General features: G+C 46.6%; 1 protein-coding gene across 9 annotated transcripts in view; it reads right to left on the bottom strand.

Annotated features, from left to right (window-relative positions):
• PLEKHG4 (pleckstrin homology and RhoGEF domain containing G4) overlaps nucleotides 1–27235 on the bottom strand; it is a 79831-nt gene that overhangs the window by 22573 nt on the left and 30023 nt on the right. For all 9 annotated transcript variants that reach the window (XR_016470824.1, XM_031615288.2, XM_090149767.1 and 6 more), the window contains exons 5-11: nucleotides 24056–24179; nucleotides 23345–23438; nucleotides 18163–18249; nucleotides 16282–16398; nucleotides 13597–13695; nucleotides 12867–13015; nucleotides 1671–1809 (exon numbers count right to left, since the gene is read on the bottom strand). Coding sequence is in view for 8 of the 9 variants with exons in the window: in XM_031615288.2 (XP_031471148.2) it covers nucleotides 1671–1809; nucleotides 12867–13015; nucleotides 13597–13695; nucleotides 16282–16398; nucleotides 18163–18249; nucleotides 23345–23438; nucleotides 24056–24179 (809 nt within the window). In the remaining variant the exon portion in view is untranslated. The remainder of the gene's footprint in view (nucleotides 1–1670; nucleotides 1810–12866; nucleotides 13016–13596; nucleotides 13696–16281; nucleotides 16399–18162; nucleotides 18250–23344; nucleotides 23439–24055; nucleotides 24180–27235) is intronic.

Genomic DNA, 27235 nt, shown 5'->3' with positions numbered 1-27235 from the left:
GATCAGTTCTGTTTTCCTCATCCATCTAACTCAACCCACGTTCAAAGATGAACTCCTACTCTTCTGGATTGAGAAATGGCCTATTCCCAGGGGCAAAGCCATCTGCACGAGGAAGAGGTGGAGTGGCTTCCCAGGTCATGACATGCAGCACACAGGGGCACACAGTGCTGCTGCTTTCTGTTCAGGGGCACATTTGAAAGCAGAGACAGGCTGGGAACTTGCTTTTGTCTCCTTTTTTTTTTTGTTTGGATTAAGAACCTGTGCATTTAACTTTAAGGGAGACTTTACTAGGTTCTTACATCACACTTCTTGTCCTGAACACAGAGGGCATGGCGCCTGAGTGTCTACCTCCAAATGGGAAAGTCATTAAAGGATCCACCTTGGCCTGTGAAAAAGACAGGCAGGTTACAGATTCCTCTGCAAATCCAGTTCTGTCCAGACAAGAGCCCAGGAGAACAATGGGGAAATGCTAGAAGAGAAATGGAGAAACTGACCCTAGCCCTGATCTTTAAGGATACAAGTTCCTAAGGTGAGCTCCAAACAGCACACCATCCTTCAAACACACGCGTGTATGTGTGTATGAGTGTGTGTACACAATTCTTCATACGCACACGTACAAGCTGTAAGAAGAGATGCTTAAAACATCTCATTGTTGATGAGTTACAGCAAAGAAGACTATGAGACTCCATAACCTACAGGCAGAGTTCAGGCTTGGGGAGCACATTGAGACCTGCAAGACTGAAAGATCTGATAAGATCCTGAAGGACACTCAGAAAGCCTGAGCTTCTTTTTTTTTTTTTTTTTTTTTTTTTTTTTTTTACAACTTTTCAAGGTTCTTTATCTACATGGTTTGAGGTTTCAAAGGTCTTTTTGAAAAATCGGTGCCTGTTTACTTCAGTTATCCCCCAGCTAAAGATTCTCTAGTGAACACCACAAGAAGGAAAGCTGAAGCTCCCACAGACCTGCAGGGGCTAGCAGGGTTAAGCTCAGCTCTCGGGCTAAGGACAGGTATATTCATACACCTGAAGACTGTGTATAGGGGCTGCACCCAGAGGCAAAATGAGTGTGCTTGGGTCTTATCCAACAGCAGGGACCTGGGCACAGGAGTCAACACCAGTACAGCAGGGAATGGCAGCTAGCACAGAGTATGTGATGTGTGGCTCATTCAGCAGGAGGATGAAAACAAACTCTGCAGGATCTACAACCCTGAGGGACACGTGAGCTCATCTCCAGCTTGCTGCCACTGCTCTGCTGCTTGCCAAAGTGGAATATGAGGAATGACTCCTCAACAGTCAGGCTGGGAGGGTACTTTTAGTGAGCAGTGTGACAAGATACCCCACCTCCAGGTGGGGTCTACCAAAGAGCCACTACAGTTGTCTTCAAATCAAGCCAAAAGCTCACAGATGTTTATGGGATTTCATACACCCACACTTTGACAGCAGCCAGGAAACTTCCACCTGCCATCAGAAGACACCACGTGAACAGCAACTTGGTTCTCAGCACAGGTAAAAATCTACCCCAAACTCTTATGCAGAGCTGTTCTTCAGGAGGGTCTGCAGACATTCTTCTCTATCTCCACCAGACAGACCAACACACGTACCTGCTGTGGTACTCACAGTCAGAGGGTGGCAGCAGGCAGTCACAATAATGGACTAACAGGCATTACTTACCTCCTTAAAACATTCTTCCACTTTCTCAAACTCCATCACCAGCTCCAGTTCCTGGATGCGTTTATTTGACACCATCACCAGCCGGTGAACGCCCTCATCAACTCGATTATAAAGCACACCAGCAGCATCAAGCGCGTCCCTGGAAGGGGACACACAGCTGGTCAGGGGTTTTGCATGAGGTCTTTCCCCCAGCACTTCATGCAAACGTGGCTGACAGTAGCCATACAGACATCTTCCCTGTGGGAAAAGAAATGGCCATCTCCATATGGAGAGCAGAAGGAAAATAGCACTGCTCCATGCCTGTGATTCACCACTCTGAGATCCCACTGCAGATGACCTGGCAGGAAGGCTCAAGGCATCTCCCTCCCAGGCAGGCTTCATCAAACTCTTCACCATACTTTGTCATGCTTTCAGAAAGGATACCCAGATCTTCACAAACATGGATTCTTGCAGCAATGACTTTTACAGAACACCAGCTCAGGCAGCTTCAGTTTCTAAAACCACCATTCAAACTTAATACACAACCACCTGACATCCTCACCCTCAAAAACTTCCACCAGCCACAAAAATGCCAAGTGTGCAGCACCCCAGCACTAAGAGAAGTTGTATTTTACAACTTTGTTCAGGGAAGATTGGAGGACTGAGCTCCCCAGGCAGCTGTGCAGCCCAGAAGGCAGCAGCCAGGCCAGGCAGCACCCTTCTGGCAGCAGCACTGTGTGCAGGCAGGGATGGAGGAACTCAGGAATCGAACACAGACCTGCTTACTTTCTGGGGAGTTCATCCACATCAGCACATTCCTTCCAAAGGCCTGGAGCACCTCTGTGGCACAGGTCTGGCTAAATTACAGCTGGGATGCATGAGACAGGTGGGCATTTGAGTTATCTCTTGCACTCCTGAACTCCTATTTCTTCTGCTTCTGCATCTCCCTTCTTTCTACAAGGACAGACTGAAAGTGCTGCAAGCCTCTCCTGAGTGCCTCCTGCACTTATCCCAAACCAGCTTCTACATTAACAACATTTTACAGCCTCCTGGGTTGTGACAGCATGGTTGCATTGCCTTTTTTAAAAATCATATTATTAAAATTATTTGAAAGACTTGTGAAACAGACAGGCAGGTTATAAAATTACAGAGGCTTTGCTAATGGAAATGCTAATGGAAATTAATACATGCAATTCAGCATTCACATTTACTTCTGTCTCATGTTATAGGCCTTGAACCTACAAAATGCAACCAAATGGAAGCACTTAGTCACAAGCACCCGACAGCTTTTAGATAGTACTTGTCATGAGGTGGTGCAAGAGTCTGGACAACTCTCCCTGCATAGCAGAAACCCACAGGATTTTTCCATTCAGAATTCCACCCAACGTGCTACGGCCAACTCTGCAAACCTCAGGCTCTTAGACACTTCTTTTTTTTCCCCCCCTCTTCAAAATGCCATTAGTCTGAATGAATTTCTCCAAAGTGCAGCCAGAATAACAAATTGTTTCTGGACTAAGATCAGTGCTACTGCAGTGCAAAGGAGACAGGTTCTCTACAGAGCGTCTGCAAGCCTCCATGGAAAGATCCAAGCTGTACGGCTGCTCCTGTGTTTCCCCAACCCACCCATCAACAAACAATGACCATACTGGCCTTCTGTTTCACAACCTTGTCCTCAGGACAGACCCAGATCTAACCCAGGAGCTGTGTTACCACTGTCCAAGCTGAGCTCTTGAAAGTTTGTTTACAGAGGTTCTGAATGTAGCCATCAGCAGCAGTGACACAGCGAGGAGAGCTAATGAGAAACAGTTTGGGAGAGCGATGAAGTTGTATTTGGCAACTGCTTTAATGCTAAGTTCTGGTTTCTGGATAAGGCTCCAGCAACACACAATATTGACTGACAGATAGGCAGACACCCTTCAGTCTTACTCCCATGGGTCTGAAGTCCCTGCTGGCACAAGGAAAGCACACTCACATCCCAAATGCTGGCACAGACCAGTGGACATCTGTAACTTCAGGCACTACAGGCTGCTACCTGCAAGTATCGTGACTGTTCTCTTGTGATGGGAAATGTTTTTCCAACCTGTCTCTGAGCTTCCAGAGAGAATGCCTCAGTGTTGATGTTCCTCCTTTGATGACACTCATCAGCAAGAAGACTGGTTTGCTGAGTTTTTCTGTAAGGGGGTGCAAGGGGTGAGGGAGTCCAAACACCCACCCAACCCTATGATAAAGAGAAAGTGGTGGCCATCTTATGATACAGCAATTTGAAACAAGTTTCAGTTCTTGCCCTGCCCAGCCTAGAGCACTGGTCATTATCTGACAGAGGAAAAAGGAGCCCCAACACCACTCCTTCCCACTCCTGGTGCAAAACATAGAGCCAGGCTCTGCACAGACCTCACTGAGGCCCAGCCTGCCCTATGTTTGCAGAAAGCTGTAGGAAAGAGCCAAGCTGAATCTTCCAGATGAGAAGCACTCAGCCCTCTGTGCCACCAATGCAACCCACGTCCTGGCAATGTGACCACATGGATACACAGCTGCAGGTACACAGCCAACTTCCCTTTATCTCAGCAGATTCAACAGAACTGAAAATGGCATTGTTAACCACACAAGGAATTTTTGCTTTACTGATCCACAGACCTATCAAACTTGCATCGAGTCAGGATCCAGGAATCAGGATTTAGGGGTTTGTACTCTGGTAAGCAACTTGAAAGAGAATTCATCTCAGGTTAAGAGGGCCTGAAATGAACTCTTGTTTCCCTCTGTATAATAAATGGGGCTCTTTGGTGTATATATCATTATCTAAAATTCTTGCTCTTGTACTTTAAAATCATCTTGTTTTCTGGGAATTCTTGCAGCAGGTTACTGATAAACTTATCAGAGCAGAACACAATGCCCTGAGCTGCCCCTTCCCTTGGTGCTGCCCATGAGCACACACAATCCATCCCACAAACACTCCCAAAGGCACCCACATCCAGGCTCAGACCCAGGGAGGGCTTCAGGTTCAACCCTACACGACCTTCTTCCCGCTCAGCTGGGCTCCCCCAACATCCCAGCACCTTCAGCCCACGTTTCCAGGTCTGGCTGCACTGTTCTCGTGCATTCTGTCTTGCTTGGCAAGTGTCCATCAAAACCTCAACATGCAGTTGTTGGTCTTCCACTGCATCTCCTAGGTAACTCCATTCATACATTGTCAGCTCCTGACAGTTCACTCTCAGCAGCCTGGCAGGCCCTCCAACTAACATCCATCTTGTACACTCCTACACAGAGGACCACAGCCCTTCCCACCCTGCAGCAGGCAGGCAAACCAACTCAAACAAAGGAATCACTCTCAGCTCATGGGAAAGTTGTGGATTCACTTAAGCAATTCCAGCTCTCATAAAGTTATCATTTAGGCATTAGGCACATCATCCCAAATCTCTGCACATCTTTTTACCCACACACTCATTTCCACTCACCTATACACTTGGTAACTTCCTTCCTAAATAATTTCTAGCATAAAATAAACACAACAGTGACCTGCGATGACCATAGGAAAGTTACACCTCACACACAACTATTTCAGAGACAGACTTCAGAGTTTTCCATCCCTGCCCTTCCCTCCTTCCTAAAGGAAACAAAACATACTGAAAAGTTTGGTTCTACCTACACAAAGGGAAACAAAAAGACCTTCAGCACCTTACAGATCTTTTAATAGCAGCCCGAGCAAATCCAAAGAAGAAAAGCAGAGTTGTTTGAAGTCAGTGGAAAGTCTTGTCTAAGCCTGAGTTTGTTTGGATGCACTGCAATTTCCCCATACATGTGAGTGCGGTAATAAGAGTCTTTCACTGCATTCTTCCATGGTCAAATCATCCAAAGTAATTTTGCAATAGTGCAGAGTCAATATAATTTATAGCAAAAAGGAGTAGCTTGATGTCAGTTTATGTTTCCCCAAATCCTGTTTTCATTGGGCCATTATCGTTTCAGTGGAAAAGGTTCCAAACATCTCCAGTTCTTCTGGAGAAGTGCCAAACGGTTGGATAATAGCAGGGTAATTTTAAACCTGTAATTTATAGAAAGGCCATTTCTGCCTGAATCTGTCCTTCAAAAAAAGGTAGCCTGGGAGAGTCATACTCCAGCTTTCTAAGCAAAAAGACCTGATTTTACAGAAATACATGGCCACAGAGACATCCAGCAGGCCTGCAGGTGCTGCAAGATGCCTGCAAGTGCCCTAGGAAGGAAGCAGCAAGATCATCTCTGCCTCTGTCTGCTCCTAGGACAACTGCTCTGATTCTTGTGCAACTCAGAAGAAACACAGCCAATGTTCCAACATTAGCATCACCTGCTCTTCCACTCCTGGTGTGCAGCTTCCCAAGTGGAAGTCTCTATGGGCTTCGGAAGAACAGGAATAGAATCTGGCAACTAAGGACAGCTTTGACATCACCAGATTCTCTGTGTTGATACCTGGTCGACAAGTCACTAAATGCTTCAGGAGGAAACCCTTCCAGCTTCACAGAGAAAGTATCATATGCCCAAGGGCTGTTTTGCAGCAACAGAAATGCATTAGAGACTTTCCCGGCCATTACTGCATTATGGTAGCAGTGACAGCCAGAGCTGTAATGATCCCATAAAGGAGGTCAGCCTCAAAGGCACATGCCTGCTCTTCAAGCTGCAAAGTTTGCATGCTGCCAAGGTTACAATTTGAATTTCTTAAGGTAAAGCTAATGCACGAACCACTAAATAAACCGTAATTATTCTCTGCAGCACCGACATGGCCACAGTGGTTTTAGTTACCTAACAATGGCACTCGAGCAGCTGGCACAGTGTTCAGAACCCCAAAGTGTCCTCAGAAAGGTGCAGCATCCAAAACCAAGCGTGGGGCTGCCCGTGGGACACCGAACAGCGGGACTGGCTGAGACCACAGCCCAAACTGAACCCTGAGCACAGCAAACATGCTGGGAAGAACACAATTAATGCTACACACCACAGACCATAACTGCCAAGAGAACCTTCTTCTGGAGCACAGTTCACTCTGATGTGCTTTTAGCAGAAATACACTTCACAGTCCCTTTAAAAGCAATGGCACTGAAGCATACAGGTATCCAGGTGTGGTTACAAACTGCTACTCTACTTTCTTTCTCCAGCCTCACTTGCACTCAGTTACCCCAGCAAGATCTATCAGAATCTCCCAGCCCATCAAATCACCCACTTACAGGGTTCAGCTCACCCCACAGCAGAGCCCCAGACAGCACCTATTTAGGACCACCAACCTGTGGTTTCCTACTAGCTTCTCCTGTCTCCAAACGTTACTCGCCTGATGTTTATACACATTTTTGGGTTGGCTGCTCTAGTGGAACTGCTGTGCCCCTGGAATTAGGGCACAAGGCTTTCAAGATGTTCTGCTCGTATCTATATATACCCACCACCACAGCAAACCATAGTTTCCCCAATACTTCCTCCTTTTACACCATCCCATTCTTTACAATACATGTAATAACACTGATTGTGATATTAACTTCCCCAGCAGCAGAAACATCCACCCCAACTCAGCAGGACAAAGCAGGGTGCCTGTGAGATGCTGTGGGCTGAACCAGGAACTCCAGGCAGCCCAGCTAACATCCTATATTGGAAATTTTGTTGCCATTTTTTCCGTCATATTTTTGAAGAGATAAAAACAACTCAGCATGACGCTCATTACCTAATGCCCTGTTGGCATGACGAAGGCTGCAAACAAGAACAAGCAAAACATGAGCCTTCTGGGTAAAGCCCCACAGAATGCAGGGTAAGCAGCAGAAAACAAACAGAAGGAGATTGTGTCCTGAAAACCCAACGCAGAGCAATGAAGACTTACCAAAGAGCAGCTCTGTGAGCTCTTCCCTCCCTGCCAGTGCCACAAGTGGCTCCGCACCGCGTTTCACTCCTCACTTCTTTATGTGCAGAGCAACAGGGTTTGTTTAATGTGAGCCTAAGTGCTTTTCACCAGGCTAAAACCACCACAGCAACACAGGGAACTGGTTGGACTGTCAAGAAAATGAATACCAAGCAGCACGGTGTGTTTGGATAGAAATGTTCCTGCGCGCTCCTCCCCCTACCTGACACAAACAAACAGGATCATGGAAGAGCACTGCCACCCGTGCACTGCTGGGGGCAAAGGGTTCTGTGTCTGTCAGCATCTTCTGTGCCACCAGCAACAGCACAGAGGCTTCTCATGGCAAAGCTGCTAAACTTTGGGGCTGGTATTTCAGCACAGGTTTTCATCTCGCTTCAAGGAACGTGGAGCATTTATCTGAACCTAAAGATGAAGGTCTTAGGGTTAGGAACATGCAAAACACCACACAGCTCTAAGCTACCACAGCTCTGACCGCAGAGATCCTGCATTTGCTGGCCACAGCTTCAAGCAGACTTTGTGCTTCCTGCTGCATGTGAAAGTAAAGGGAGAGAGGTGTCAGTGCTACACATGAAGCAGGCGGCCCCTGGGCTGCCTAGGCAACTCTGCCTCGCCTTGACATCTGCCAGCACCGAGACATCTGGGATGGGAAGACCAGTGCAGAGGAGCAGAACGATCTTATCTGCAGCACAAATTGTGGTTGTGCTCTGATATATAGAGTGTGCAAAAACATCTAAATCTTAATTTCAGAGGACACAAGCGAAGCAAAGATCTGATCACATCACTGGTGAGCTGTTCCAGCTGGTACTTATGTTTTGCCAAACCCAAAAGGAAGGTCTTCTCTGAATCTGCATAAGTTTCAAAGTTCCTATTTGCTGACCTCTGCAAAATCAGGTTGGGTGACAGGAATGACTGCATGGCTTCTCCACAGCCCAGACAATGCAGATCTGGCTCTATCACCATTTAACTGGAACTTCCCTATTGTGACCAACAGATGAGTAAAGCAGGGCGTTGAGACAGCCCGGTGCCTGGACCACAATGGCACAGCCAGGCCCAGGGGAGCTGCACAGGGCAGCCCAGGATCCCTCTATTGCTGGAATTGAGTTGGCTTTAGCATCAGGAACCTGGCAGCTGATGCTCAGGAAGGCTGCTCCTCGCTGCCCATTCCCTCTGCTACGTGTGTCCCCACCCAGGGCTCCCATCCAGATCTCCAAATCACACTAAAAATAGCCAGCTCACAAAACCAGCTCTTGGCTGCCACCACTCCCCCCTCAAAGCACAGAGGCTAACTGCCTTTGCAAACAAAAGGAGACTTCACTCCTCCATCTATTTATAAGCTGTTTATTCACAGCTTGCAAGCACAAATTCTTTTCAGATGAGGAATCTGGGGAAGGGATAATGATTTTTCTGGTTCCATGTTGCACAGAGCCCAGCACCCAACCTGGTCATGCTTTCACCATCTGAGCTTTTCCTCCCTTTCTTCCAGCTCTCTCATCTAATCTCATGGCTACCATACCTGCCAGCACGTAGAACACGATGAGATTCCACTCCTGCACCACACTGAGAGAACGCAGTTTTACTGCTAGAACCACGCATGGGGTGTGTTCTGGTCTGACTAGTATAAAGCACCTTTTAATAAAAAAATATTTGTGTTTTCTTTACTCCACTTCTGACTCATAGCAGAGAGGGTGAAAGGCATCACTGGACACCTCCTGTTGGCAAGCATTCCCAGCTCTTGGCTGTGCCAGAAGAGCAGTGTTAATGAGAACAGTGGAAAATGTCTGGTGGAAGATGAGGTTAAAAGTCCCTCTGCCTTGCTACCCGGTCTCCACACTCACGTCTCAATTTAGTAAGAGCTCCCACTGCTGCTGCCTGCCTTCTGGCAGCTTCCCAAGGCTTACGATGGAAGTGGGATCTTCAAAACCCACCACAAGGTAAGAAGCGTGTTTGCACACCTCCTGCACCTGGCTGAGTGAGCTGCCTCCAAGGCACGGGTTGGTTGATTGATACAGGAGATATCCCAAAGCCAGACACACCTGCTATAGCCAACCCCACGTAACTGATGAACGAGCCTTTTTCATAATAAAAGAACTCCTGTCCAAAAGTGCAAAAAGTATTATTAATAGCATTGAAGTGGTGGATGTCTGCGTGGCATTTGTCCACATTTAGTGACAAAAGCTTCAAATAGGCCAACGGGCAGCATTTCAATGCCCAGAAAGGCTGGGACAGCAAAACCTGGAAAGCTTTCAACTGCTGTGCTAACAGAGCTGGGGAAGCTCTCAGCGCAGGAGTTGGTGTGATGCAGATGTGCTGGGTTTAAACCCTGCCAACTCCACTAACAATAAATAAGCAGCAAAGCTGGCTTCAGCAGCTCACCTGCACTTCCAGGTCTTCCTTTCCCTCTTCAGATGAGCAGTTACATGGGTACAGCTATCTTTTACAGCAGTACTTGGTGAGTATGTAGATCTCCAGGTCAGCTCATGCTGGGACCAGAGAGGGAAGAGTTACCAGTGGGAGCCACAGCTGTGGTGCTACAGCATCCCTCAGGGTAGAACCACACTTAGGGGCTCCTCCCAGAGCCCAGGTCAGATTTGAGCAGCAGTGAGGTCCCCCTGCTCTTCTGTGTCACCAAACACTGATGGGCATTTTGGCTCCCTGAAAGGACACAGCAGGGAAAGGTGCCAAAACCAGCCCCAAGGGAAGTTTCATTACTACTGAATGACTAGAGCAGGGCTTGTTTGCTATGTGTTTCCGAATGGTATTTGGCAGATAGTATGCAACTGCACAGAGCACAAGCCTTCTTCCTTGTCTATTTTAGGTTACTATCTCTAAACTGCAATCAAGCTTTAGTTACATGATTTTCTTTTTGCTACATGAAGCTACAAGCCTTCAGAGCTAGCAGAATGCATGCCTTGCAGAAGTGGGCAGGCCTCTTGCTTTTGTAATCCCCCAGTGATGGTGCAGTTGGGTCTCTCCTTCCCATTCATACCTCTTCTGAAAGATCAGTTTTTATCTTTAGCCCAATACTTCAGGTTGGCATATTTTATCTGTTTGGAGATAAGAGTGCAGAAAACTCCTGCTCTTGAAATTTCAGTCTCTATGCATATGCAGTTGCTGCACATTTTGACAATTCCCTGTTCACAGCTGGCCTCACAACTTCAGATTAGGAAGTCTGGGATGTCATGAGTCTGCAGGGTCAGCCTTTTGCACCACACAGTGTGACAAGAGATTAACAACAGTCAAAAGACGACTTAAGAAGGTTAAAACCATTTGATTTTGGATGCTAGGACATGTGTTAGGATGGGGGAAACTGAAGACTTCAGCACTGATCTACATTTAACAATTCAAAGGATCAAAAAAGCAATACAGTGGGTTCTGCTGGGCGCACAGACACAACAGCACTGTTCATTTTTCACGTTACAGAAGTTCAGCATTGGACTCGCATACATCAACAGCCACTCCATGCCAGCTGTAGCAGGCCAGCCACAGTATTTTGGTACAACTCTGCTTTGATCCCATCCGTTAAGGCAGCCCTTAAAAACCATGATGACAGGAGCCTTTGCAAGGTTAACAGAACCCAGAACCTCTCGTATCTGAACACCAGCTTGGACAGAAGGGGCTACGTGAGCAAGTGCAGAGCCAGAGGATCTAAAAGCAGCAGTGCCCTACACAGGGCTCTCTAGCCATGTGATGGGAGGTTTTACCCTCATCTGAAGGGATCCTGGAATAGTGAAGAGCCCTCAGCCCTGAGCTGCATGACAAGCAGGCATTTCCTTATTTGAAAATACCACATGGATTTTAGTTTCTGCAACTGATCCACAAGCTAAAAAGAAGAAAAAAATAACTTTTTCCGTCTGCTTTCATTTATCCTCTTCAGGCTGGAGAGAGCCCCACAGCACACACTCCCCCCCATACAAATTGGCAGGCAGAGAATATGACCTGAATTAAACAGAACACGCTACACAGCCTCGGCATGTGCTCACAAACACCACGCAATCAAAGCACTGTGTGTGTGTGTTCCACCCCTATCCTCACTAAGGTAATCAAAGCAGTAAATTATCCTTTGAGGCTCTGTCAGGTCAAGTTTCAAAGTTGATAATTTCCCTGCACACGAACACATGTTTAGCTCAAAACCAAAACAAACCATAAAAAGCATACATGTTCCCCTCATTCTCTTAAGTCTGTGAAGTTGCCGTGTGTTGCTTAAAAACAGAATAAAATAAAGCCACACAAAACACAACCACCCGCATTATCTTTGTTTCTCACGTTATGTCAGAATAAGTAGGCTCCAATTCCTCATTCTGCCCAAAACTGCACTAGGTGTATTTTAGCAGACCAGCAAGAGAAGTGTGCCCTCGTGGCTTGCCAGAGCTGCTGCAGGAATCACAGTTAGCATGGAGCAGAAACGGTTACAGTGCTTGTCCCCAAAACGCCCACCCTGCCTTTCCAGTGCTGGGCAGCAACTCCCACAGCCATCCACTTGTCAGTGAGAAACATTCTTTCCCTTGCGCTTAGGTGAGACACCCTGCAAGCTATTTTCTTATCTTCACTCCGTTCCCTCTTCTAAAACCTCTCTGCCTGTGATGGCAACAGAGAGCTTAATTAGGGAAGGCTGCAGATGCGGGGCCGTTCCTCACCCCCCACCACCCACTATGCCCTGGCCGTACCCACGCACCAGAACTTATCTCACAGCCAGGCTGGAAGCTCCGGGCTGCAAGGGAATGCCTTGCTGTTTGCACAGCACATAGCACAGAGGACTTCACACGCTGATAGGCTTCAGGTGTTTGACAGTACAAACAGGAGTTGTGCAATGCCCCGGGGATTTCAAACAGCTGGCCTCTCTCATTCCCCCCCGCTTCTCATAGCGATTCTGCAAGTGGGCAGTGAATATTTGCTGTGCAAACCACACCAATGTGAGAAGAGATCAGAGCCTGCTACAGCCAGAAAGCATTCCTCTCAGTTAAGGTCCTTGGAAATCCCCTTACATAAGGAGTGCCTTGGCAAATCACAGAACCTTGGACCAAACATCCGTCGCAGGCACCATCAATTACAATTTCTGCTTTAGAGGCACAAAAAATATCCTACCCTTTCCTCACTACCCAAGGTGTGGGATTTGGCTTGGAAAAGGAACTTAAATAACCGTCTAGATGAATCTGCTCACTAAGTTTTTTGGACTAGGAAAGAAGCAGTCAGGATAAGGGTACAGCTGTCATGCTTTTCACCTTTGTTTTCAACAGAAGCCCTTGATACCCAAAAAACTGTGCACTAGACTGCACCAATGGGTCATTCTCCAAGAATGCCACCACCTGCTTTGTGCTCACCTCCAGCTCCTCTCTTCTCCCTCTCTGAGGGCTCACCTGTAGTCCTGGGTGAGGGTGACACAAGACTCCTCCTTCCTCAGTCTGGCCAGCAGTGCTCCACCCTCCAGCTGCAGCCTGACCAGCCGTGCATCCTCCAGAACATTCTTCATCAGCTGCCTGTAGTTCCTCAGCAGCACAGCAGCCTCCTGAGGGATTTCAAGAGTGAGATGAGCTATTACTGCAACATACAGGTGATGAGGGAATGGGCAAAAACCAGAGGCCAACCCAAACTAAACCACATCTCACCTTGTCCTACTCTAGGAAAGAGGGAGTTTGGTTCCCAGGGCTGTTTCTCTCAAATATGCTAAGCCCAAAGTGTTAAACAGTGTTCCCTTATGCTCTCAATACTCCACCCCACCAGACCAAAACTGAAACCCACTTCCTATTGTACTCCACTTGCTGGGCACAGAATGATTTTTTCACCCTCATTTTCCTCTGACAGCTAACTCCTGCCGAAAGATGCATTCATCTACCCAGAGAGGCTCTTGCAATTATCTTCCAACACTGGGCTGCTGGGACACAATGCAGAGCAGGCAGCAATTTCCCACTATACCAGTGGTTAGGAAGCTTTTCAAGAAGAGGGGATTAATGCTTACAACAACAGCTCGCAGAATGACCTGCCACTACACCTTTCACATTCAAAGTTAGGGCCTTTTCGCAGCTCTTCAGCTTCCTGCTCTCTGCTGCCCCAAGCTCACCTCTGGTGCAGGGTGAGAGACATGCTTACCTCAGCTTTTTCTGGTAATTTTCCAGATTCCACTTTATGAATGGCTCCCTGGAGGAAGGCACAAGCCCCTTGGCATCCCTGTAGCAAGTGTTCCAGTTTCTGTAAGAGGAAAGGACCGAGGCAGAGATTAATGTCTCACAGCTGATGAAGAAAGCTGTCTTTTCAGTATGCAAAAGGTTAAAAGGAAAAGAAAAACAAAAGGATCAAACACATGAACCCAAGGGTTCAATTACACCATTTGGAAAGGCTGGATGAGTAGAAAGAGGCCCATGAGCCACCACAGGTTTCAGATGCACCACTCTGTATCGACCTTACAAACTCACGGCATGCCTGGACCACGTTTTAGAGAAAAGAAAATCAGTGCAATTATGTCCCACCTTCTTCTACAATTAGCATTTCTTCTAACTTCCCACTAAGATGAATCACTGCACATGCATTTTTGGAAGAACAAAACTTAGAACTAGTACTTGGAATCTCTATACTTTAAATTATCCTTCTTCTTGCTAAAAGTAGTGTAAATTAAAGGTTAGGAAACTGGAAAGCTTCCACAATTAGAGCACCTTAAACTAGCAGCAAATCTGAAGGTTCTTCTCTCTTCTGGGAAAAAAGAACAACTAAAAGAACCATTTCACACATAGGTGAGAGGAGACAGTACTTTTCTAAAAAGTCACTGTTATAAACCTAAAGACTCACAGATGCCACCCTCCAGCCACTAAAGTCAGGGAAGAGAGGAAAAGTTATTCAGCAAGAAAAGAAGGGAAAAAAAAAAAAAGGAAAAGGCAAATGGTGAAAGCTGCTGTTTGAGTTCAGTTGAATTCAACCGCCTCTTTGGAGTGCTGAACAGCCCCAGAGGGGACAGATTAGCAGGCAGGATGCAGGTGAGATCACCGAGGCAGGAAATAAACACTGTTTGCCACACAGCTGCAGATCTAAAAGGGTCATTAGCACATCCAGTGCATTACATAAACAGGCAACCCATACAGACCAATTCCGACACCAACTCCCTTTGGTAACATTTTACACGGAAACAAGAGGTGCTCTGATACCAAGCTCCTTTCTGCAAGAATTATCCTTCTGCACCTCAGCTTTTCTTAACTCTGTCCAGAAAACTAATCCACATCCTCTTGCAAAGCTTGTCTGCTTCCCCACTGCCAAACCAACCTCAAGTTCTCAGATTCTATCCTAGGCACCAAGACTGGGCTTCAGCATTTCTACTGCATCAGCATGGGTTCAGTGTACTTTTAGATGAGAGTTTAAAAACAAAAACTGTCCAAAAGTAAACTGGGAAAACTAACATCTGGCAAGTGCTAAGCTTAACTGCTGAAGCTTGCCACCAGCAATATGATAACATTATCAATAATACCATAACCTGCTTCAAATCCTGCACTGTGTGCCATGTAGCATTCCATGCAGCGAGACCAGAGCTGGGAGACCACTGAACCTTGTGGGAGTGCAGGAGGCAGGTGAGCCAGTCAACTGCAACGTGGAGACAGGCAATGTGTGTGCAGCTTTACAGAGATCTAATCCGGTCTTGTCTCAGTGTGCCAGATCATGTCTCAATCCAGCTTTCACATGCTCAACAAACACACGATCCTGATCCACAGGACTTATGCTCCCTCCACAACGAGGCTGTACAAGGGGATAATTATTAGGGCCACAAAAGCTACTTCTAGAGACTTCTGACAGCCCTGCATGGCCAGCAAGACCTGCAATCCTGTTAGATATCACCAGCACATGGCTGCAGCACTCTTTGCTAGAGCTCCCTCCCATACAAACTGCATCTGGTTGCTGCAGTTGCAGCCCCTCCATCACTGAGGCTTAACCTGGGTCAGCTCAAACATTTCCAAAGTGGTCAAACAAGATCATGGCACTGAGGAACATCCAAAGCAGTGAAACAGGGAGAAGGAATAGGTTGCTGGTACTGCCTCCTACTGTTACCTTGCTCCCAAGGCACACTGAACAGAATCCATACAAGGCAGCCTCCTAACCTCATGCAAACAGTTCTCAAAGAGGAAGAAAACATCCCTAGACCGATTTATTTATTTATTTATTTAGCCCTTCCCTGTATTTTTAGTTTCAGTGTTTTCTAAAGCATTCAAATTAGATGACAACTTTGGTAAATAAGTGAATAAAGCACTAAATACATGTTCCTGTAAGGATCTGAAACCATTATCAGGACCTTCCAAGTCTGACTCCTTCCAGGACCACAGCTTTCACCTCTGGCTTTGTCCAGGGAGCTTGTCCCAAGCCCCAAAACATCTACTTTCTGATCAATCAATTTTTGAGTCCTTGATGATCAGGCACTAATATCCTCTCCTGAGATTAGCACAAGGAATGTCTGTCCTTAAGCCTTAAGTGTCACTGCACATCACAACAAACGATTCTGTTTCTTCTTTCCCCTCAAAATACGGTCAAACCTGAATTAATACAGTTCAAGCAGATGAGCTAAAAGCTAAAGTTCCTCCAGCTATGTTAATAGGCCACAGGATACCTCTATGTTACAAAGACAATGTCAGCACTCCTTTGACAGCAGAAATAGTCATTTGCATGCACAGCTGTTGCAGGAAACACTGCCTTTCTGTGCTTGTAGGCTTAGTTGCTCACAGGCTCTGCTCTCTTGCTTCAACTCCTTTAGCATGCCATTCCCTTGTCCCAGGTAAGGAAGAACACCAGACACCCACTTACCATACGGAAACTTAACCAGTCCCGGTGGCAGTATGGGAAGGTCCCTTCCAGTTCCAGAGGCAGCTGTGAGCTGTCTATGTGCTTATGGAGGGATTTCATGGAGGTGAGAATTTCAAACTGCATTGAAATAGAATGGGAGAAACAAAAGCACATTTGCGTTAAAGGGCGGTGAGTGCTGGCAAGGAGGAGGGGAAGTTAACAAGAGGCAGCATTTCTTCATTTATCTTGCATCAAAACAAGGCACACTGTGTATCTGCAGTATGAAGAAAAAAATCAGTTCCCATCTTGGAGCAGTTTGCTGTGCAGCTTAGTGGGTGAACCCCGAGGGAATGCAGGCCAAAACACGTCCTTTCACCAAGCAGAACATCTGTGATGGAAGTCTGGCAGCAGCCAGCCTTTTCTAGCTACATCCAAAACTTCCAAGTACAAGCGGAGCAACTCAGCTCCCTCATATGCTCTCACACTGGGTTGTAATTTGCATTTGTTTGGAGAGCCTGAGAGTCTAAATCCAGCCCCCAGCTTCCCCAGCTCACTCCCTGGAAAATCTGAGCCTCTCTCTCAGAGCAGTCCCTGCCCTACCCTCAACTCTCCACTCACCACAGCAGCTATTTGCTCCGAGTGTTTCCTAGATTTCAGCACTGATAATTTGCTTTCTCTGAGTCTGCAGTACCTCAGCAGAGAATTCTGGAGGGACAGACAAGTGCTCCTGAACAGAGGTGGAACCCAGCCCAGACACCAGGAGTGCAGGTGCAGAGTGTTAACCCAATACATGCACTGCAAAGTTTTCACTTCCATATGAAACAGTGAGGATGTTTCCAATTCCTCCAGCATGCCCATGTCTTTATTAAGCTTTGTTCTGTTCCCTCCTACACAATTTGGATGTGCTCAGTGCTTTTAAGTAATGCCTTCTGGAGCTCTTTCTGCATGCACACACCTGCAAGAAATGGACTAACAGCATTTGCTGTTTCTTAGGCTTTCAGGTCAGCGTGCCACACACACAGCAAACACAAATCTGTCCTCCAGGGTCAAAAAGGAGGACTGGGTCTACTTTGAAACCGAGAGGATTTTTGTGATGGGCACAGGATTTTAGTCTTCCCCTGCAGCATGTTAACAGTCTTGGTGCAGAGAGAGATGAGTAAGATGCAGCCTGATGCTCTGTTCACTCACCACAGACAATTAGAGAGGCTAAAAAGCCTATATTTCATATACAGCTGTGGAATACCAAGGCACATTTACTTCTTGTGGGGGTGTATGGTGATGCTGTGATGATCTTCCCTCCTCTGTTGGCACCTTCTGTTACCCTTCCCAGACATCTCAGCTGCAGGAGAACCTCACAAGCTTACACATCTCCTCTTCCTCCTCCTGCAGAAGACTCTTAGCCGCTGACAGCAGCGGCTACAAGGGGAGGAAACATGAGATATGCAACAGTCTGTGAAGCAACGAGTCCCTTGATGGGATGGAGTCCAGGATTGAGAAGAACGAGATCTCTTCTTGACCAAGGATTTCCTCCATCGTTCAGAGGAGAGCAAGAAAAGCCTATTTGTTACTGTTAATTAACAGGCTCCTCCATACATCTCTCCACATCCTCAGCAAACCCCCTGCATCTCAAGGGCCCCAGCAGACTGACATAATTATGGCAGACACGTCAGCGATGGACTTGACAATAAACACAGCAAGACAGAGATAGGTTCAGCACACAGGAAATTTTACAACCCCATAAATACCACACCCGTAAGAGACTACAACCATAAAATATAGAGAACTAAAGAGATTTCATGTGAGAATAAGCATACATTAGTGAACTCAGAACCCTCTGCTTGGAGAGTTAAACACAGGATAAAAAGAGCTCCCCAGCAACCCCTGCACAAATGGTTTTATTACCTGTCCTGCTGCTGGCTTCTCCATCCGAAAAGTCAGATCTCTTTCAACCAGAAGCAGTACTCCATGAATACAATGAGGATCCATGTCCTGCAAAAGAATAGAGGGGAAATCCCATCACCTGTCCATCCAGGATGCTATGGAGAATCTACCATACCAGCTTTGCACAAGAGATTACAATTTCAAAGGTACTTGGAACCCTGGCAGGCAGACACTAGGAAGGGAAGGCTGTTCTGCAGAGCACCGAGGCCTTAAGGTAGTTCACTTCACATCAACTAATCTTGCAGTATTTAAGGCAGCAATGAAAGAGGTCAGGTCTTGGCTACTCTAAAAAAAATGCTACCTTACACATATGGAAAAGAATCAGCGAAGGAAAAAATTAAGAACTACATTCAATGTCCATGTCAAGGTCGTTTTTTCTAACTGAAAGGCACAGTGCAAAAAATGAAATCTTCTCTTTACTTATTGCCAACTCACAATCAAAGACTTACATCCTTCTGCTAAACCAAGAGAAATTCCTATACTGAGGGATGCCTGGCAGATGCGGCTCAATCTGTGACCCAGGATCAGCTTTCCAACTACAGAAGCACCCTACAGGAAACTGAGAAACAGACAGAATGACAGCAAGGACAGGGAAACGTAGCAGAAATATTTGGATCACAGAAACAGGACCAACTAAATGATACTAGGATCTGGATTACAAGGAGAAGCTCTCATTCCTGGTTAGATAGAAGCCATTCCATCTGAGTGTTGTGTAGATGTCCAACTGCATCTGCAAAGACTTTGGAAACTGTCAAGCAACAAATCCTTTTCGGTAGTGCTCAGGCTGCAAGGAGCCTCCCATATAGGAGGCGACAGCAGCACTGCTTAAGAAAATGCCCCAGCACTGTTTAAGGTAAAATATCCAACACGAGCAGCAGGGCCAGCACACAGAGGCAGACATCTCGCTCCCACCAGAGACTGAGCTGCCCAATCTGATGCTGCACCCAGCACTGCAATTTAGAAACAATGCCAGCACAACCCAATTCTGCAAGTGCAGGCAGCAGCAAGGGACCACAGAACAAAGGAAAAGACATTTCTCTGTGATGCTAAAAGGATCCTTTGGAACAGTCAGGAAAATAACCCAGCTGAAATACCTCCCAGAGCAAGAGGTTCCTGTCTTCTCAAATCCCTTTCTCCAAAGCATATTATTCATACTTTCACTGTTATCTGAACACTGACCAAAAGACCAAAAAGAACAGCAGAATTAGGCTGAAAGGGGAAAATACGAAAGCTCATCTGAAAAGAAGATGGGAGGACACTGAAGCTGCACCAGTAGCTCTGAGTTTGTCTGCTAGGAGGTACTGAAGGATGAGAACTATCCACAGCACCAAGTTGGTCACAGAGCTATGAATTAGATAAATGTATTATTTCACAATCCCTCCTATATTCCAGCAGTTGTAAGAAGTACAATCTGGAAATGGTTTTAAGTTGAGGGAGGGAAGATTTAGGTTGGATGTCAGGGGGAAGTTCTGTACTATGAGTGGTGAGGTGCTGGAACAGCTGCCCAGAGAGGCTGTGGATGCCCCGTCCATCCCTGGAGGTGTTCAAGGCCAGGCTGGATGGGGCCCTGGGCAGCCTGGGCTGGTATGAAATGTGGAGGTTGGTGGCCCTGCATGTGGCAGGGGGTTGGGGCTTTATGATCCTTGAGGTCCCTTCCAACCCTGGCCATTCTGTGATTCTGAGAGGATAAAGGTGGGGTGGTGTAACATAGGGTTATAAGAGCCAAACATTTGTTTGCTTGTGTGTTGGTGCTGAAAACAGCAGCTGAAAAACCATTTGCAGGTTAAGCTGGCAGGGGAAAAGTTTCAAGAGAAAGAAATATTTCCAAAAGAAATTAAGTATGTTTTGCCATATTTTTTAATCCAAACAGCTGGAGAAAAGTCAGTCTCATCCAGCCCTGAGGGATCCATCCAAGTGGACAACAGCAGTTCACAGGAATGCTCTGGGAGGCAGGCAGAGCTGGAAGCAGTGGGATGCTGCCTGCAGAAGCTTCCTTACAGGTTTTCATATCATCTCCTACCTCTGCTAACAGGTCCAGCTGTGTGGAAGCAAAAACACAGCAATACCTTCAAGGGAACGCTACATTCCCCATCACAGGTACAATGTGGACGTTAAAGGAACAGGGCAGTATTAACAGCAGCTTAGAAAGCAGCAGGGCAAACACTAACCCTTTTGAAAATGAAAGGATTATAAGTTTTCTTCAGGCAAAAGCTTCAAATCACCTTCTGGCTTCCTGACTCAAGTCCACGGCCAACCTTCGTGCTGGCACAACTTGAAGCAGAGGCAGTTTGGGCAGCCTCTGCTTATGGGACACCCCCCACCTAGCATGCTCAGTCTCTAAGTGAGCACTACTCATAGAGCTGTATGAGATTCCTGATCTTTAACATCAGACCCAGGTCCTCCACACTACTGCACTAATAGGGAATGTAAATACAACCCTTGAACAGCAAAAGGATTACACAGAAATTTAAACTACTACTCTTTGTCTGTCTTCATAAACAGACTTCTCCCCTCCCAGTCTAATGCAGATCCAGCAGATTAGGGATTAAGCATTTGCACTGATATGCAGTTCTCAGAAGCATCTCATTCTAAGAACTCAAGCAGAGGAATATCCCACAGCTGTTTTTTTTTCGTCTGAAGTCCAGCACACACTGCCTTGCTCACTGAGGCACAGCAAAACTCAAAGCAACAGGCTCCCACAGCACAGAGCTAGCTGGTGCCAAGCTGTCACCAAGCATCAGAGCAGCATTCTCCTCTGCACAAACCCTGTTCCAAAGCATTATTATACAGCTTCCCCCAGGAACAAAGCATGATCCATTCTGCAGCACATAAACACTACATGCTTCCCCTCTCCTCCTCTATACAGAGTTTCTCCTCCTTCTCAAGTTAGCTTTGCTGCAGCACTTGATATTGCCTCTGCTCCCAGTACTGTCTGGGACAGAAAGACTTCCAGTAGTCTTCATGCACACTCATCCTTAAGAGGATAGGGAATAAAGTCTCGCAGAACACAACTGAAGGCAAAGAGGGTGAGAAGGGCTCACAAGGTGGCTCTGGACAGCAAATGAAAGTCATGGAAAGCTACCTGCAATCTGTCTGTTAGCACTTAATAATTCTGTTCACACATCCACTGTGGAAAGATGTAAAATGGAAGAGCTATTTCCTCAGCTTGACAAATCTTGACCCACAGATATTTGGGATGAAATTCTTCTTCTCTCCCCAGGGAGGTTCTATAGGGTTAATAGATTGGAGCACTGCAGCAGGAAGGGACTTTGCATGAGGTCATCTTTGCTGTGCTCATCCGCTGCGAAGCAGTGCTTCTCACCGCTGAGTCAAGAGGAAAATGTCCCTTCCAAACTGAACAAGCAACACTGGATCTCAGAACTTCACAGATCCCACCCACATTTTCATAGCGGGCTTCACAAAAGCAGTGTAAATAAAGTCCTGCTGAGCAGAGAACAGAACAACAGAGAGATGAGCTCTCTAGACACAGTGTGCTAGACATAAGAGAAACTGGGAGGTGTAGCAGGATTTCAGAGAGGACCCTGAGGATATCACTTGTTACGTGACCTTACAAGCCCAACTTACTGATTGCTCCTGCATCCACTGTGCAGCAAACCCTGCCGTGCTCTAGAACACTTAACTGCAGTGAGGCAAGTCAGTTTTCTAAACTCTGCTGTCCTTATTTTGGAGCAGATGGGAACAATGTTGTGGGATCACAGAGGTAAACCAGAAGTAAATGCTAGGCATCCCCAAGAGGCTCGGTTGAGCCAGGGGATTATTCTTGTGCCAAGACCAGACAGTGAGCCAGCTGAGCAGGTCTTGTTTACAGAGTCTGCACAGGAGGCAAGGTAAGGACCAACAGACCACAGGCAGAGCAATCAGCCGTCAGTCACTGTTACCTGGAGCACACATTCAGCTCCAGCAATCTCTCTTGCAGCACACTAATCCCTGCTAGCTAACTGTTGTTCTACTTAGAGCTAGACTGACATCACAGCAGGATATTACACAAGTAGTTTAAAAAAAAAAAAAAAAAAGCTTTTCCTCCCTCCCCATTTCAAAGGATATGAAGCATAGGGTGAGGAGGGAATTTATTCCTGTGGTGTTCTGTGAGAGCAACGACCTACCAGTGGCCCAACAGCACACTGTCTCTCAACATGCTGCTGTTTTCCAAATTACCCCACTAAAACACAGCCATGCAACCTACATGGAAGCACTGAAAAGTTTTAGCAAGCCCACTGCCACGTGAACGTAACAAAAAGAAAAGGTACTTGCTCGTTACCTCTGCAGAACTAAGCAGGGCACCAGATTAGTCCTTCAGCACAGAGAATGAGCACTGGTAGTGCTCACACCTCCACCCAGCCCAGGAAGCAGGAGGACTCTGACTCAGCCCCAACACTCAGATGTGGCAGTGAAGCACAAAAACCACAGGGACACCAGCCTCATTAAAACACTGCCCCATTCAGTCTGCAGAGCTTAAGCCCTGTGAGACCTACGCTCTGATTTAAAAGGAACACCTGCTTAAACAAGATTAGTCATAGCTACAACCCAGAATCTCCTCTGGCTTTCTAATAACAACAGACAGAAGCAATCTGGGACCAGGGGCAACACAGCCCACTTGCTTTCCAAGTGATTGATATGAAAGCCTTTGACCTGAAGCAATATAGAGTTACAGCATGTCCGCTTCCCATCCTTCACCACCAGCCACACGAACAGCTGCATGTGCTCTTCCACCTGGTACAGCACACAGTGCCTTTCCTTCCTGCTGCAGCAGGCAAAGGCCTCTCCTTCTCCCTTCTCTGTGGTGGGCTGTGTGTTTCCCCGTGTTTCACCTAGATCCAGTGCAACAGGCAGCATCACCACAAACTGTAAATTTGTGACAGCATTTAGACTCAGATATAGGGCTGTTCTCGGTGTAGAGACAGAAATAAATCTGAAGGGGTGGGGAGGAGTGTTCTCTAACTCAGACTTGCTTAGGTTTATTTGCTTTGTCTGCAGTCTGGCAAGTTCTTCAAACAGGGCTGGGTGCATAACTTCATCTCCCAAAGCCAGGAGGCAGATGGAGACATAAGCAGCAGATGGAGATATAACCTCCAACTAAGACAGCAAGCCAAGAAGCGTTCCTTTGTCTGAGCTCGAGGATCACCTGCAAAATGCTGAATGCCTTGAAGAGAGCAGGAACCGGCGAACAGCGACGAGCATCCACGAGAACAGTCAGACCCAAAGCCTGACACTCAGGTCTGCAAGGACAGAGAAAGAGGTAGCGTTAGACAACAGTGACAATCAGCAAGTCCATGAAAATCAAACCCTCAGATGTAATGGGGTAAAGAAGGAATGTTATGGCTCTGTATAAGGAAAGCTAACTATCTAGCCACTCTTCCTTCCCTTAACCAACAGGTACAGTGGAAACCACCACCTGCTCAGGTTTTACCACCGTTTTCATGTGAACTTTCAATTTCTCCAATTCCTAGGATACCTCTTCAACAACTGCAGAGGTGCTGATCCCCCCTCTGAGGGATCCACACAGGAAAAACTGTCCTTCCTCAAGGCATTCTGGGTCAAGCTTGGCCTTACTCACATTGCCTCACAAGAATAGCCCTTCTGGATCAGACCCAAAAATCCATCTTTCCCAGAATCAGGAATGAAGAGAAAAGCACAAGAAAAAGCATGAGAGGCAGAAGCATTCTCAGGTGTTAAGCCTGCTCCATTCATCAACGGTTGAAAGCCTACCAAGTCACTGACAAAGTCAGCTTTAATTCTTATTAGTTTAACTATCTCAAAGTGAAAAAGTCTTGGTGGAGCCCACATTTGTAGAGCACATGAAAATTTCCCCTGACAGCCCAGGAGTATCACAAACCTTGGGATGCTGTGCAGGTACAGGAGGAGGCGAACCAGCTCAGTGGTGTTGCAGTGAGGGTTTAACCAGGCTGTGTTCCTCGTTGTTATTATTGCCACTGCCCGTCCCGATTTATCTCTGGTACCTGTAAAAGAGGGAGAAAAAAGAAGTCATGCAAGGATGTCAGTCTAACAGAGCCTGTTTCCAGGTATGTATGTTACAGATTTCCCTGCTGTCACCCTCATCACTTCCCTAGAAATGCTCTGCAGAACCAGACAGTCTGTGTTACACACCAGTGTGGGTTACAAACACACTTCCAAAGTACGTAAATGCTGCCCAAGAATGAAATAGCTGAGCACTGCTCGGGTAGCTGAGCTCTGTTTGTCCTTCTCTCAGAGCAGCATTCAGCTTGAACTGCCCTCTTCCACCCAAGCACAAAATCCTCACCAAATTTGGCAGAAGCTGGCTAATGATAACACAACCTTTTGAGAAGTGCAAGAATCTCAAGATAAATAACCTGACACCCACTTGTGTTACAAGATCACATGCGGTCCCAGACTGCTCATCATGGCCACCTACTCTGCCCCCTGCTCATTTCTGCCCTGCCCTCCCTCCCTAGGAAAAAGCCATAAAACCTCTGCAGGCTCCTGCGCTCCTCAGGAACAAATGAGGCCCAGCCACCACAATGCCGAGGAAATGATTAAGGCACATTATGGGCAACACAGCTGAGCTGGGATATGCTGAGGAAGGAGAAACCTCTCCACTTCAGCTAGCCACAACTGCTACCTGACTCTCGCCTTTCAGAAGTCCAAATACAACTTATCACAGGAGGCAGCCTGCTCTAGGAACTACCAAAACTAAGTGACATTCCAGCTTTGAACTTTAGCCATAGCATGCCATGAGAACCACGAAGAAAAGGACTGAATTACATCCAATCTCCTCTCCAGATGTAAAGCGAGGTAACAAGAGGAGAACACACCACTATGGAGGCCCAGAGCTGCCTGTGTCATTCAAACCAGGCAAGGCCCGTGGAGAGAGCCTGGCTGAGCGACCACCGCTGTGAGATCAGGAAGGTAAATGATCCATAGAACCGCAGGGACTGCACCTCTATTGTGTGAAAAGTGATTCACAAAAACAGAAGGCATTTCCTGCCATACAAATTGTGTGAGAGAAGGGAAGAGTCCCAAGCACAATACAAAAGCAGAGGTGTAGGGAAAGCCTTCCTCTACCACAAGAGAAAACAGCCCTGGACCACCTTCTCTCCCCATCCAAGGGAGGAGTGAGTGAGTTGGGAGGTAAACTAGATACAGATGGACAGCCCCAAGCACAGAAAACTGCCCTGGTGTGATCTCAACCTGTCACAAACACATGACTTGAGTCAGAACTACACACACAGATGGGCATCATTTAAAATCAGGGCTTTTTGCCTCCCAGGGTCAGAACCATGGCACAGACTTTCTCCTGCTGATAGCAGGATCAGAGGCTTTGACTGCCTCCATGCTTCAGGAGGAATATTGAATTCTGGATGCCGTATTATCAAAGAGCTGGAGAGCTATATCCCATTTCATAAGCTAAGGGGTTCATCAGAAGATTTAAAAAGGAAAGTTCTCAGTTACTCTCAGCATAAGGGTATGATAACTAGTCTCATTAAAAACCTCTTTGCTCTGAAGCATCATTTTTTGTCCATTAGGGAAGCTAGGCACCACCAGAACTTGATTAATTAATTATCACATGTGAGCCTAGAAAATTAACCTAACTAGATCAAAAAAGCAACAAAGGCACCAGGGCTAGGTCTGCAACAGTGACACAACCAGCTGATTCAAGAACAGAACACAGGAATGGAACACTCCTAAAAGGAAAGTTTCTAATTCCATCACCTACTAGTTCTATTAATTACTTTTTATTCTCTACTTGTCATAAAAGTTATCCTCTCTAATGCAATCAGTGTTTCATTACCGATGTCTAACATTTGGCATTTAATTGAGTGGTGCACGTGTTTTCAGGCATCTCCTTTTGGATGTCAGTGGGCAATCCTCACAGGAGAGAAGAAACAACAATCAATCCCACATCACTGTTCTTTCAGACCAAAGCTCCCCTGAACGCATCGAGTGCAAACCTCGCTCCTTCAACTCACTCCAAACACACATCCCTCCAACCCGTATTTGAACGCTTCTGACTTTTTCTTTGTACTGTGTGGCAGGAACCTGTGACAACTATGAGCAGCAGGTCCCATAGTTAGGCTTCTTTTACAGCAAGGCCTGTGGGTTTCTCTATAAAAGGCTTAATTTTCTGGCTGACATACACATCATAAGACTGCCCATGCTGATGAGCAGAGCCATTTACCTGCTGATGCTAATTTATGTACTTGCAGGTACCATAAGTCTGCCCTGCACCTGGTTTCTCACCTCACCTTTTTCCAGAAGTCTGAAGTAGTCCTGTTTCCCTTTTCTCCTTCCCCATACAAGGCTGCTTTTTTTAATCTCAGTCACCTTAGGAGGTTAACAGCACTGCCAGTCTCCCACCACAAGACAACCCTCAAGGTACCAGATAGGCTGTCTCCCTCTTCTGCCCCTCCTGCAGGTATCAGAACATCCAAACCACTCCTCTCTGCTCTTCAGGCAATTCCCAAAACGAAGGTAGCTCCTGAGCTCACTGAATGCTGCACCTTCCTGCCCCACACTGGACAGCAGGGAAGCAGACCCTTCGAGTGAGCAGCTGCTGTTTCTCACTGGAGCAGCTCCGAAGAGGTAGTCCTCACTTCCTCTGTTTAAGTAAATATCTGGTTAAACACAAAGACTTCTTGTTTGAGCCCTGCACTCCAAATGATCCTGGCTGCTCTGTCCAACAGCCTCAGCTTTGTTTACCACTCTGCCAAAACTTGTCCCATCCAGAAATTTTAACTGCAGCAATTCAATATTTGCTGCCATATCAGATACAAACACTGAATAAGGTTTGACCTACAGCTGATCCCGGCAGAACAATTCTGGGAAGTCCTCCCATCACAGCTACTTTTGTCAGATGCTATTTAGCCACGCTATCGTTCATCCCACACGTTGCTCATCCACACTGCATTGGGATGTTCCTTTCAACACTCTGCATAATGAAATCAAACTCGTTAGAGAAATCTTTTCTACCCAAGGAGCTACATTTAATCAACCAAACTTCTAATTACCAAGAAGAAAACTGGTTTTACAAGAGCGC

Source organism: Phasianus colchicus, chromosome 13, assembly GCF_987193195.1.
Source record: "Phasianus colchicus chromosome 13, bPhaCol1.hap1.1, whole genome shotgun sequence".
Classification (NCBI taxonomy): Eukaryota; Metazoa; Chordata; class Aves; order Galliformes; family Phasianidae; genus Phasianus; species Phasianus colchicus.
This window is presented reverse-complemented; position numbering and strand designations above follow the sequence as displayed.